The sequence below is a fragment of the Gobio gobio genome (assembly GCF_949357685.1).
Source record: "Gobio gobio genome assembly, chromosome: 1".
Classification (NCBI taxonomy): domain Eukaryota; kingdom Metazoa; phylum Chordata; class Actinopteri; order Cypriniformes; family Gobionidae; genus Gobio; species Gobio gobio.
Window position 1 is genome coordinate 42,606,356 of NC_137097.1, and position 14,568 is coordinate 42,620,923.

The 14,568-nt window shown below is 36.4% G+C and overlaps 1 protein-coding gene across 1 annotated transcript; it reads right to left on the reverse strand.

Annotated features, from left to right (window-relative positions):
- Positions 1-2,592: 2,592 nt before the first annotated feature.
- hoxb10a (homeobox B10a) lies at positions 2,593-6,643 on the reverse strand. Its single transcript, XM_079818723.1, has 2 exons — positions 5,781-6,643; positions 2,593-4,516 (listed from the first exon to the last, which is right to left on the reverse strand). Exons 1-2 carry the CDS (start codon positions 6,349-6,351, stop codon positions 4,245-4,247), a joined length of 843 nt encoding a protein of 280 aa, XP_079674849.1. The 5' UTR covers positions 6,352-6,643; the 3' UTR covers positions 2,593-4,244.
- Between the last annotated feature and the right edge of the window lie 7,925 nt (positions 6,644-14,568).

The window sequence follows — 14,568 nt, forward strand, 5'->3', positions numbered from 1 at the left end:
TGTAGCCGGAATAATTGCATACTGTGAAACATAAAGCCTATATAGGCCTACTACCAAGCTTGTTAAAGTGTAGCCTATATGTCATGTCAAAATGACATGTACAATGTCTAATAAGTATTTATTTTAGTACTGAAAATTGTGTTTCGAGTAGAAGTATGCCTACTTATTGACCTATGTGACCACACCTGACTTGATTTTATTTAATTATTTATATTCCACATAATCCTATAAATAAATAAATAATTTGAGAAAATTATATATATATATATATATATATATATATATATATATATATATATATATATATATATATATATATATAATTCAGACAAATGTAAATATATGGAGAGGCCGAACACTGAGAACACAAATATGCAAATATATAACTATTAACAAGACTAACAAGTAAGGACTATTTTGATTATAGTAGAGGGTTACGGTCTTTTAGATCTTAAGCATGACTCAGTATCTTATCTACTTGTAATATGTTTGATATTTTGTCCTCAGATTTCTTAAAACAGGCCTACTCAACGCATCAGCAACAAAGAGATTAATATAAGCCTGCCCCGCTGTCAAAACCATGCCTTAATATGAACTCTGTTGCATAACTGTTTGTAAGGGCATGTCTCTTCGTTTATTCAATGTATACAATGTCACTCTATAGAGTGAACCTTAACTGGAAGGTCAAACTGCACGTCTCACCTTCAACCAATATGCCAACGCGTGGAGCTCCTATTGTAATCATTCGTTAAATAGGCTACATAATAAATACACACAAATTCCATCCATAGTTTTAACTTGTTTACCAGTGACCTCAGCAATGATAGTATTGACTAATTGTCAGAATATTGTTGTCCGCTATTTTTTTAGCCACCACAAGCAGGCACTCTGCAAACGTTACGACACAAACTGAAAACATTATTCAATGTAAATTTAAGAGGATTTGTATACAAGTTCTTCCCAACTGCTAATGCATTAATCAAAGTTATTAACGCCTATATATGACAAACGTTTAGTCATTAATTGCGGATTTCTTAACGCAACAAACAAAACGATAAAAAAATTGTGTTGTGTTCTGAACGTATGTATTATATATAATATTTATTAAGTATTTATAAACTTATATTAGCTACTAATTACAACATATTTCAATGTTTGCGTGTATTACGTCAAAATATTATTGTTTTAGCAAAATGATTGTTCTCTGTAAAACAATGATTGTTCTCATTTTTACCTATTAAAATTTTAACTTTAAAGTTATTTGTATTTTTAACGATCTGTTGGAAAATCACTTAGCAGGCTACAATACAGTAGGCCTAACGTGTACGATTAAAAGCTTTATGTGAAAACACACAAAACAAAACAAAATATATAACCAACTTTCTACACGGGTGATATCGAAAGGAAGAATGCTTATTGTTTAGATCAGGTGTTTGGAAAAATAGCCTATGATATATGAAATGTGTATGCGTGTCTCTTACATAACGCACAAAGGGTGTTTCTTCGGAATTTCACAGGTGATCACAATTAATTAACATTAAATGTTCTAAAATATTATAGAATAGTCTGATATATAATTATGACATTGTGTTGGAATTTCTAAAACTTAAAATGCGTTTTAGAATTGTACAGTAAGCTACTCAACTCGCCGCGCGGAGTAAAAAATAGGCCATTGTAAAAATGGCAACAAAAAAAAAAACCTATAGAAGAAATGCCGTGGGTGAACAGATTTATAAACTATTACTTGTAACAAACTACTTGTTCATCATTGAAAAATACATTTCAGTGATAGTTAGAAAGGAATGTTCTGTAAATATCAGCTATTTAGTGTGGAATATGTCAAAGAAAGAAACAAAACATGATGTCTTGGCTGCATTAGCATTAGCATGATCCGTAAGAATCACTCAGTTGCAAGTATTATTAAGTCAATATTTTCAGTGAAGGTGACATTGTATCCCCAGTCCATGTCGAACGGACAATGGTGCGTTTAACTGGAGCAATTCAGGCAGTTTCAGGTTCCTGTGAAATTAAACGTACAGCCCAACAACTTGAAACTACCTAAATCACAGACCAGCTTGGTCTTCTCCGTGTTCAAAGGCAAGACCCCGAAAGGCTGCCAGCAGTCTAGCGTCCAAAAGTACTGAACCAGATGAGCACTCATATTTCAGTGCTATGTCCTTTCACAGAGCACCGTTTAAATGAGGAACCGTATTAGAGGGCACTATAGTTAAAAATTCAAGAAATCAACTGGAACATTCTGACCCCACTGCTGAGAAAAGAGATAGGCCTACTGGAATAGCGAGAATTGTTTAAAGACGTTGTTTGAAAATAAAGTAATTTAAGTTCACAAGCATATCCGGTTCTCTCCAGACTGTCGGCAATAAAAAGGTCTATTGCCCCCTGTTGTAAAAAGAGGCCCCTGCCTGGCCAATGACGTTGGGGATTGTCCCATCTCAACATGGCGGTTCAGCAAAGCAAAGACTCGCTAAGACAAAAGAGGAGGAACTGTATCAAGTAAGGCAATATCAGCCTATGTTCAGGATTATTTCTTTCGCATATAAACTCTCGGACAGCATGGAACAAACGTAAAAAAAAAAGTGAAACATTTAATCTTTAATTAATTGAAAGCTACAAAAATACAACACATCTCATAACACAATACAAATTTAATAATACATATTCACAGTGAAAATTAACATAGCCTACCAAACGTTTCCAACATACCTATTGCTCACATTCTTTTCCATATATGTCCGGTTAAATCTTCTTATTATACATGCTCAAGAAAGCGCTCAGAATATTTTTCTCGGCCATTAAAATATAGAACTAACTATGCAAACCTGAAATATTTGAATCAGTGCAGATGAGAGCAGAACGTAAAATGAATCCAGATGCGTACATTTTTAAAGTTCACATAGCTCTATTTGAAATTGATCCCATGCAGAGACAATATAATTTTCATGTGATTCACTTACGTTATATATTTTTGTATCACTCATGTCGCTGGTTAAAAATTAAATAGCCTAATAAAATGGAGGGAAAAAAAACATTTTATTTTCTTTAAGAGTTAGTGTTAGGACGACTATCAATCTAATTACATTTCAAATAATTTTGTTCAAATTAACTCGAATGTCTTCTTGTCTAATATAATCTATTCATCGAAGACCATTAGTCAAAAAAGGTTTATACATATCTTAATAAAAGAATAACTAATATACATTCAGCTGATTAAAGTTTTTATTTTTATTTATTTTTTTACAATTGTCAAATGCCTTTACCTTTAATTGTAAGACTAAAGAAATCCAAATGCTAGGTTCTTCGTCTCTCCAAGCTAGGTTGTCATTAATAATTTCTTGAACTGTATAAAACAATATTAGAAAAATAAGTAGGCAAAATTTAAAGCATTCTATTTTATAGCCACAGAATTGTATCACTTTTTGTCTATCCCCCCCCCACAACTTCCTGACACATCAATAAATTAAAACACTGCCGATGTAATACATATTTAGTAATTCGAGTAATTTTTAAAGTTGCCACGGTCTTACAACGATTAAACGTTTTATGGTCACTTGGGGCAATATTTTATTTAAAATTCACTGCTTTTCAAAACACAGCAATTTTAAGTATCACAGTTTAAGTACATTCAACCATGCTCCAGAAGAACATTTGTGCCTTTTCATTCGAGCCAATATAACGACAACAAACAACATTACAAAAACAAAACAACAGTACCTGGGCTTGATGTAAATGCTCCTCTGACAATGGATTCCCTTTTAGAAATTTAGTTTACTCGGGAGTGTCCGCAAATATTCTTAGTTATTTAAGTTACATAGCCTGCTGTTTAAAGGAAAAACACAACCGCTATAACACTCATAACCTGTATTTTAAAAAAAAAACATAGCTTATCGAAAAATTCAACTTATTAGGTTGTTAAAAAGTAGGCCAGAACATAAACAACATCAATAAACAGTATCCGTAGGTCTATGTGAAGTTGCTTACACAGAATGGCCAAAGACGTGTTTCCTTATTTCGCTACACTTTTTTTTGTTCTTCGTGCGAGGTATTATATGTATCTCCCTTAAACTTGCCTTATAGATCACACATTGTTGTGAACCACCGTAGTAAGATTTGACTGATGGCTTCCTCCCGTTAATCCATCAGAAGTAGCAGTTGCATCATTCCACTTGCAACGAATGATAGCTGCAAAGATTTGTGCGCTCTTTTTAACTGTCTTGCATAACATATTAGACAGTAAAACTTGTGCCAGGGTCCCTTGTCCGGTACTCTCGAGTCATTTTTTTCATTTTCATCCTGCGATTCTGAAACCAGATCTTAACCTGGCGGTCGGTGAGATTTATGCTCCGGCTAATCTCCAGGCGGCGCTCGCGAGTCAGGTACATGTTGAAAAGGAATTCTTTTTCCAGCTCTAAGATTTGGTGTTTGCTGTAAGGACTTCGCTTCTTCCTCCCTGCTTTCGCCGACAGCCAGCCATTTGCAGCGTTTTCTAAAGTCACGTCTTCAGATAAAAAGAAAAAGAGAGACAAGGCTATTATTCAGTCGCCTTTCACAGTAAGCAAATAGCCACTGAGCTTGACGCTCGCGGCCATTACCTGGCTGTGTCCGACATTTTATGACAGGAAATAATGTCAGCACAGACTGTGTCTGTGTTGGTTAGTGAGAGGGGAGAAAGGGAAACGAAACAAATGAGGGGATAGGTAGAGAAAGATGCACACGATGAATAAACATTTTTTAGCGTTGAAACACCTCAGCTAAAGTTACTTAAATCCTTTATATTTTGCACAAAAAAATAAAATAAAATGGTTAATAAAATGGATGGATCCTAAGAAAAACAGATTTTTTTTAAAAAGTATCCTTCATATTCCAAAGCTGTAAAAGCAAACACTTTTCACCTTTAAAGTTTTCATATTTATAATGTAACTTTCAATAACATAGCATAGCATTTGTTGGACCCTATAGGTTTTTCCATCATAAAAAAAATGTGGAAATTAAACAAAAGATGTGGGCTTGGGCTAAACAAATAAAATGCATAATATGGGAATATTCAAGATAGCCATTGGGTAAAATCACAGAAGACAACTGTCAACACACACACACACACACACACACACACACACACGCACGCACGCACGCACGCACGCACGCACGCACGCACACAACACACACACACACACACACACACACACACACACACACACACACACACACACACACACACACACACACACACACACACACACACACACACACACACACACACACACACACACACCTTAGTGTACATTTAGGCCTCTGCCACGTTTTTAGCCCCTAAAACGCAGTAATGGCTGTATTGGTTAAAAAAAAAAGAAATAATAATAAGTCTGTTTTCAATCTACGTTGTTTTATCTTTAGATAACCTATATATTCTCTTTATACTCCCTAATTATGTAGGCTACTAAACTGCCAGTTATGAATCCAGAACTGACTTTCTTCTTTTCACTTCAATAAAAAAAATGTCCTAAAGCAATACCACACCTCATGGCCCAGAGTTTCCAGTTGACAATGGATCCTTCCGCTGTTTTGATGTTCTGAGAAACGACGTGCAATTTAGTCTGTCTAGGGTAATTCGGTGCAATAAATTCATTCGCAAACCCTGGTTCTCTTTGTGTCTTAATGGTTACACCCTTCAATTGCTTTCGGAAAGGAAAAAATAAAACTTGTTTTGGTCCTTGATGGGCTTGCCTTTGCCACCGCTATCTATTTTAACCTTGTTTACCCACCTTGCGTCTTCTCTTTGCGAGTTTTATCGCACTCGGTAAAGTCTGTATGGAGATTATTCGGTTCTATGTCGTCTCTATTTCTCTGACTGATGCGTAGTGTGGTGATGAGGCTCCTGCTGGTTCTGTTTTCACTCCACTGACTTGGGTATTTAGTGCTTTCCATCGCTAAATAATGCGAATCAGGCTTATTGTCAGTTTCTGAACAGGAAGGCACGGAGAAAGGCTGACAGTGCAACTGTTGAGAGTCTGAGTGGGAAGACTGCGTCGGAGACTCTGGATCCGTGTCGGTATTAAGCGATAAGAGTTTGTGTCCGGAGTAAAAAGACGGTTCTGGGCGATGGTTGTCCGTACCATTCAGAGAGCCCATATCTGTCACGAATCTGCTGAAGGAGGAGATGTCGAGAGGCTGCCTGGCTTGCCCTGTTGGGTCCAGAGTAAAATAGAATGGGTCCTCTTTTCGACCTGAAGCGGTGAAAGGGCACGCGCTGATATGAGGAACCTGGACGGGACTCAAGTGCTCTCCATCCCAGTTCACAGCTCCGTGGAGAAACTGGTGACGCGGCAGAGCCATGGCTTACAGAACCGGGGATGTCTGAATCTGCTTTACTGTCTGGAAGGCGATCGAACACACTGGGGTAGTCCCGCTATTTTGGACTTGGCAGTCCAGCTAGGACGCGAGCCTCCGTACGCCCCACGCAAAGGATCCTTTAGACCTGGGCTATCGAAAGATTTCCCTTCAGACAGTCTAACAATCACCGCAGAGAATGTCTTGGAGCATGACATTGCTGGAGCATATTTTGGGCCAAGGCAACAGTATCCCTTACAACTGGCTTTTCAACCATGGCGCACGTACGTTTCCTTCTGCTGCGAGCTCAATAGGGACTGACTGGGGTTCACGGGCAAGCTCCTCCCCTTGCAGAACTGCTTAATTCAAGTGCTTCGTCTAGCTAGCTTCCATCCAAAATCATTGTGATTTCACCTTTTTTAAAAACAATATTACCATGGGAAAATATAGGCAAAAGGGCCCATTAAGACAATCGTATTGAAGATATACCTTATATTCAAAGCGGACAAAATAGTACATTTTAGCACTGTTTGCAAATTAAGTTAACCATATATGTTACAAAAAAATACTGGTTTGAGGACTGGGGTTTGCGTGATATTGACATTTGATATTGATTTTCAACCAAATATATTACTTAATTTGCTGACATCAAAAGTAAAACTATAGGCCTATATTTCTTGGACAATATAGATAATGGAAAAAGGGAAAATGGGTCTAAAATAGTCTAAAAATGAGCAACACAAATACGTAAATGGACACTATTTTTTGTATTATTCACAGTAATACAAAAACAATTAACTATTAGCTGCCACTATTTAATAATATAATAATATCCTAAATATTAATAAGAATTAATGCATTCATGATACTATCATAATAATAATAATAATTATAACAATAACAATAATTCTGTCAATAATTAATTAATTTGGTTTGTAGCCTACTAAACTGCACCTTATATGCTTATTATATTTGTTATTATATTTATTTAATTTTCTTTAACTGACACATTTGTTTATATTATCCATAAGAGGAATAAAACGAATTATTTGCGTAAGTAAAATAACAACCTTTGTTGATAGGGTTTATTTTTGTTCAAATATTTTTCAGTAAACTGGTTTAGTTGAATCTAGCCTGTTGTGTTTCAGAAAACATGATACTGAGAGAGACCAACATATTATAGCAAACGTTAGATCTTCAAATTATTAAGTAACGAGTTTGTCCTAACAATCACATATCTGGATTCTGTAGATAAACAATTTTAAATCAATAATTTTATAGATAGGCCTATGACGAGATGTGAAGTCGTTTACCTTCACATATTTTACCGTAAATGGTAAAAAGAACGTTGATACACAACAAACAATAATTGAAATGCGTCGTGAATAAAAAAATAAAATCAAGCCACAAATCCATAAATGTTACATTTGCTAAAAACCTTTTTATAAATTATAGCCTACAATATTACCAAAATCTCGGCCAAATTTTTTTTTTATCAATACAAGCACGTGAACCTCAAGTCCAAACCATGTGCTTACTTAACTTTTGATTTTGTGACCAAATTAGTTATTTGCTTATGACACAATCCAGTATATATTAGACGAAAAAATAAACATTTAAATATAGTTTCTAGTTGAACGAAACCCGTGGATAACCGAGGCACGCGCGAAATATCGAATTTTTTAATATGTTGAAATAAAATACAACATAATTAACTTAATATTATCTAAAGCAAACACACTGGGTGTCATTTAGGTAATTTTGGCCTACATTCCAAATATTTAGCATTCGGTATTGCACGATATAGTGTAATTTGTAATTATTTCTGTGCAAGAAAAAAACTGTTTAACATACGTTGACGACGCATATGATACGATAAACATTTATCTCAAATATCTTACACCGACATATCGTCATCATTTGTCATTGCTAAATGCATGTTAAAAAGGTAAATATATCTGGACGTGTCCTTTACAGACGAGCAGGCTCACATTTATAATCATTGCTGGACAATTATAGACGATTATAGGCTACGATTGTACAAAATACAATAAACAGTGTACAAAACAGTTAATGTAAAAATGTGATATAACCTACACTTACATTGTTCTCAAGCCGACGGTCTTTCACAACTGGAAAAAAAATTGAAAAATGGAATAGGTTTTTATTAATACAAATCGCTTCGGCGCGAACAGGCCTTTGACTTTCCATGTCCCACTAATGATTGCTTGCAGTAAAGGTTTGACGTTGACATCACCTGTCTCGAGCAATTGTTTACGTTTTGTCTGACGTGCTGCACTAAAACTTTTCAACATTTTCTGACTGGCATTCCTTACGCGTTTTAAGAACATCCCAGATACTTTCTTCATCGACTCCTTTTCAATAAATAGCAAGAAAGAAAAAAGGGAACTTAGTCGAATTTTCTAACATTCTACACATTCCAGTTTTATAATCACAACCAGAATCGCTGGCTCCTTCCAAATGGTGAGACTGAGGATCTTCGGTCAAACTCGTATAACTGTAGCCATGACAACCAAGCCACTCCATTTGCTGTAAAGTTTTACTGCCAAGCCGTCTCTAAATAGCATGTGTCTGGTGCATGTGTGGGGAGTGAGTTAATTCTGTTTTTTTTTTTTTCCCTCTTAAAGTTCAAGATTGTGGTTGAATAAATAACCGTTTCTTTGGTCGGATCTGCAGAAATTGGTGTAACAAGAATGAAGAAAAATCAACTGGACTACATACAAAATGTTTTTTAACAAATGCACATGCTGCACTCTAAAAAATGCTGGGTTGTTGTGTGTGTGTGTGTGTGTGTGTGTGTGTGTGTGTGTGTGTGTGTGTGTGTGTGTGTGTGTGTGTGTGTGTGTGTGTGTGTGTGTGTGTGTGTGTACAGAAACTTTCAAATCTTAACTTAAGCTGCGCCACAGAGATTTGTTAATGTGAATCAGAAAATATTTCATAATTCCACTAACATCTGTGCAGAGGCTGATGGAGACAAAACGTTGACCAATAACGAATATATTGGCGGTGAGACAAACCTACAACTGTGCATTTATGAATGTCAGATGTAGCTACGTCCTGTTGTCTTCAGTGAAGTAGGCTATTTAAAACGTTTGGGGGGTTTTTTTCCGTTAAAAAATAAAAATAAAAAACCCTTCATGTGCTTGTAACATTTATATAAAAAAAAATATATAAAAAAGGATACGTTTTTTTTAACGCTTTAAACCCGTCGGAATTAGCGCAGAGACGATAAACTAAATCATGAGGGGGGAAATCAAGACAATTCAAAAAGGCTAGCCTTGAATATTATGGCAATTATTGCAAAAACAATAAAGTAGGCTAATTAAACAAATGCATAGGCTATAAGAGCACATATTACGACGTTTCCCATAACGTCTTACTATTAGTCTAAAAAGAAAATATTGTAATACAATAAAATAGTGAATAGTGCAATACAATTATAATCAAGCGTTGATCAAGTGTTATTTAGGAAAATCAAATGTTTAATTCTCGCACTGCAGAATGAGGTGTTCTCTAGGCTAAATGTGCTTCTCATAAATCATACCCCTTACACTGCTAATCTTTCTGACCTTTGGAAATAAGGAAAACAGTTACCTTACACTATTGGTTTATGACACTGTGTATTTCATTTCATCCTCCGATTGTACACACCTCCAAAGCGTACTTCTATTGGTTTTGACTTTCTTTCGCCAGTAGGAGGCAGCGTAATCACAAAGAAACGTCAAAATGGCGCTTGTGTTCAATGCTGCATTATGTTCCAAGCAATGTGAAACCCAGTCAAATTAAAACCAGATTCATTTGTGAAGATAATGTTGAGCTAAAACGACTGGAATCTTCCAATAAACACATAATCTGAATGTCTGAAGTAATCAAACCTGATTCTGTTTCTTTCTCTACTTTAAACAATAACATATTCATGCCACTCTGGGTTGTTGCCCAACTGAATGGTGCTAAAAGAGTTGTGGGAAACAAGCAATAAGCCAGTCACGACCCTCTATTGACACAAGTGGGAAAAATGCACTGGGTGCCTCCCTCTCTGCTGGATGTGAACATTTATGATTTAGGATGCTGCAGACCATATCCATATGTCAAAGAGAAACTAAACACTGCTCCATATTACCACCACCTGTGACCAATGCAGACATTCACTATCCTCATCACTCATGTGTTATGCTCTTAATCAGATAACTGGTCCTTTTTTTGGCTTAGTCTGCCTATGTCAGTTAGTTTTTGTATCCCTGTCAAAGATTAATAAGAAACCAGTTTTGCAATATAGCATGCGCTGCACCAAGATTTGTATATGAGGTACTGGTAGATGACCAAACATGATTATAATCTTCCGGTTAACTATACAACAAACACTACTGCATGCTGACATGCTAAAATGCATGCAAAGCAGATGTTAAACTTTTTAGTCTATGCAAATGTGTTTGCAATAATTTGAAAAATTATAATTATGCTATTGTAAAGTCATGCCATAAGTATGATAGGCTTTGTGCAGTGCTTCAATTTTTTTATATAAAAAAAATATGCCAACTGAAATGGTGTAACTATACGTGTTTTAATAATAAATATTTAAAAAACTGGCACATGCAGCAGCCATTGGAGTGGACCCGTCTAACAAGCTTATTTTATATACACTAACTCACTAGGGAAATGTAGGCCTAATAATGGAAGCTTCCAAAAAGACAAAAAGGAAACAAAATGAATGACTCTCTTGATAATGCACGACACAATCCGATAAATAGCAATATCGTAATGCATGATACAGTCCAAAAAAAAAACACGCTCAAAACGGTGGAGATGATAGTGGACTTCAGGAGGAACAGCCGAGCTCTCCCCCCACTCACCATCATGAACAGCACTGTGGAAGCAGTGGAGTCAATCAGGTTCCTGGGCACTACAATCACATTGACTCCATTGTGAAAAAGGCCCAGCAGAGACTGTACTTCCTTCGTCAGCTGAGGAAGTTCAACCTCCCACAGGAGCGGCTGATTCAGTTCTACTCGGCTGTCATTGAGTCTGTTTTATGCACTTCCATCACTGTCTGGTTTGGTTCAGCTAACAAATCTGACATCAGGAGACTACAACGCACAATCCGGACTGCAGGAAGGATTATTGATGCACCCCTGCCAACCCTCCAGGACCTGTACTCTTCCAGAGTGAGGAAGAGAGCAGGGAAAATCATCACAGACTCCGCTCACCCTGGTCAGCTCCTGTTTGAACTGTTACCATCAGGACAGTGACTCCGATCACGGGCCACTAGAACATCTAGGCATAGAAACAGTTTCTTCCCACAGGCCATTTCCCTCTTGAACAGTTAAATACCCATACCCCCCCTCTAAATTGCAATACTCAGACTGTTTAGTGCAATCTTCTAAACTTAGGAGATTATTTATTTTTATATATTCATACTACTCAAATACTGTAAATATGTTCATAATCTGTAAATGTTTATTCTGACTAAACGTAACTGTGACCTTATATTTTTCATACTATTTTCATATTTTTATTCTTAGAATTTGTATTACTATGTTCTTGTTGTGTTTGTGTTGTATATGTGCACTGGAAGCTTCAGCACCAAAAAAAATTCCTTGTGTGTGCATGCACACTTGGCAATAAAGTTCTTTCTGATTCTGATTCTGAAAACAGTTTTTATAATTACCACAAGGTGGCGCTATTGTACTATAGTTTCAGTTGTAAAGTTCCCTTTACGTTAGACTAAGGCAGAGAGAAACGGAAAAAGTGAACATTACCTGTCAGCATGTTTCTCAAACATTATAATGTCATCATCTGACTTCACTACATTTTATGTTCATCAACAAGCGGTTGGAGTGAACCCAACTTGTGCTGACAAGTGAACTTAATTTAATACGAGCTAGAAGATAATGTTATGAAGGCACTGATTATCGATATCGATATTATCTATATATCTATCTATCTATCTATCTATCTATCTATATATCTATATATATATATCTATATATATATATATATATATATATGTATGTATAGTCTTAAAAAGCAGAGTTGTGAAAATTAGCTCTTAAACTGGTCTAATCATAGCCTAAATTAATAATTGTAAAGTTAGTTTTTTTTTTTTAATTCATCTCTATAAAGCTTTGAATTTAATATTTAATTTATATGCGAACAGACAATCTCTATCAATGGACATTGGTGAAGTTTTTATTATTGTGTATTTCAGGGACGCTTTACAGCCGCCAATAGACAATTAAGTCAAAGAACACACGCCCAATGTCCTGGATGACTATCAGAGCGAGAACAATTCAATAAAGAGGCTTCCCGTAAACCCCGCAGTGGGTGTCGTCACCGAGAGACTAAGCGCCTTTTTCAGAATCGTAAAATTCCAAGTCGTGTTCAAATCAGAGGCTCCACAATTAAATCTGGTGTGACCTTGCTGGACTGTGAAGGGCAAACCTCCAAGAATTAATCACTTGACTGCTTTAGTGGTGCATTTCTCACCTGCTCTCTCTCTCTCTCTCTCTCTCTCTCTCTCTCTCTCTCTCTCTCCCTCTCTCTCCCTCTCTCCGTGTTCTCCAACAGAGGCATCATATAGTGTTAGACAAACGTTACTTCCAAAATTAAAATGAACTTACATTACATTCCACAACACAAAGCAAATCCGAGTGTTCATTAAAGCGGAATGGGACAACCTCTGAGTTGTAAGCAGTAACAATCTATCACCAGCAGATGCCAGCAATGTTCACGCAAATGCATCAACATTGCACATTTCACAACTTTACTACTCCTAAATTAAAGAGTAGCTAAGAGGCATACAGTTAAATGTCATCATCTTACGTTGGTACATACGACTTTCCCCCGAACCCACACGTATAGATCACGTGTTACAAAATAGAACATGAAATTTAAATTCTGACGTCAATTAGGCTACTCACATTCCAAATTAGGCATGTAATTCCAAACTTGTAAACTCTCAGAAATAAAGGTACATAAGCTGTCACTGGGGCGGTAGGCCTACCTTTTCAAAAGGTACACTTTTGTTCCTTATGGGTAGGCCTACTAATATGTACACTTTAGGTACTAATATGTAAATTTAAGATACCAATATGCACCATTTAGGTACAAAAGTGTAGGCTACCTTTTGAAAAGGTACCGCCCCAGTGACAGCTTTTGTACCTTTTTTTCTGAGAGTGTAGGTATATGCAAGATAAAGGCATGTTCATCCTGAAGCACAAAATCGGCACACTTGTACTGAAATACCCGACAAAAAATGCGATCGAGTTAATTTAGCCATGGGTTCTTACCTCGACACCTAACTGCAGATGGTACAGTCACATTGCCTATATGCGCGCGGATGGTCACATCTGGATCGCATCCATGGAATGCCAACGGGCTTAGCTGCCCATTACAGATCCCTGCACAAACAATCCGGGTGTTCTAACGTCTGAACTTCGAGCCGGGAGCAGTTATATAAAAATATGTGGATATGTGTGTGAATTAGCGTGATGAATTTATTGGACCTCAGGTCTGCAAACCTATAGCAAAAGCATAGCAGAAATAAAATTAGGCCACAAAAATGCACCACCTTTTCCTACTTAATGTGCACGTATGTTTGAGGAAGTGTTTTAAACCACACAAATCAACCCAAGCGTCTAAGAAAGGAAACTTCGCCTGTAGCAATGCCCCTAAAATAATTTTGCGCTACCAATACAGCTGGACATAATGATTTCAATGACAGAAAATAATGGAATAAATTAGAGCTCGCGGTATCAGAGAACTCGGTTTCTTCCAAAACTCCGATTTATAAGGTCAGCATAATTGTAGTGGCCTGTAAAATTTCACACATGAGTTGCATGTTGCATGCCAAAACATTTGGTTATTTTACTGCCATTCAGTAATGTTAATGCCTGTTAAGACGTGTTGGTTTTTCTCTCCACCAAGAAAAGAGCTATGATCAGACATCATGTGTTCAGTAGATTATCATCACTAAATCACTTTCTTTTAAGCCTTAAAATGAAGAATGGACTCCTAAACAATTGTTTTGGCAGTCATTTAATTCATTAATGACGCCGTGACTATGTGACTTCTCATGACACAGAAAATAAAAAAGGTGTGGTTGACACTTAAACAATTTGATTTGGAGAAGAATAAATAAAAAGAGAGATGGGCATCATAAGGGCATTGCCAGGACCCGCACTTCTATCCCATTCTTGATAAAAA

Coding starts and splice junctions, on each gene's coding strand:
- hoxb10a (XM_079818723.1), bottom strand. CDS start 6,351: ATGGCTCTGCCGCGTCACCAGTTTCTCCACGGAGCTGTGAACTGGGAT. Junction 4,517..5,780: donor TCGCAAAGAGAAGACGCAAG/GTGGGTAAACAA, acceptor TTTTATCTGAAG/ACGTGACTTTAGAAAACGCT.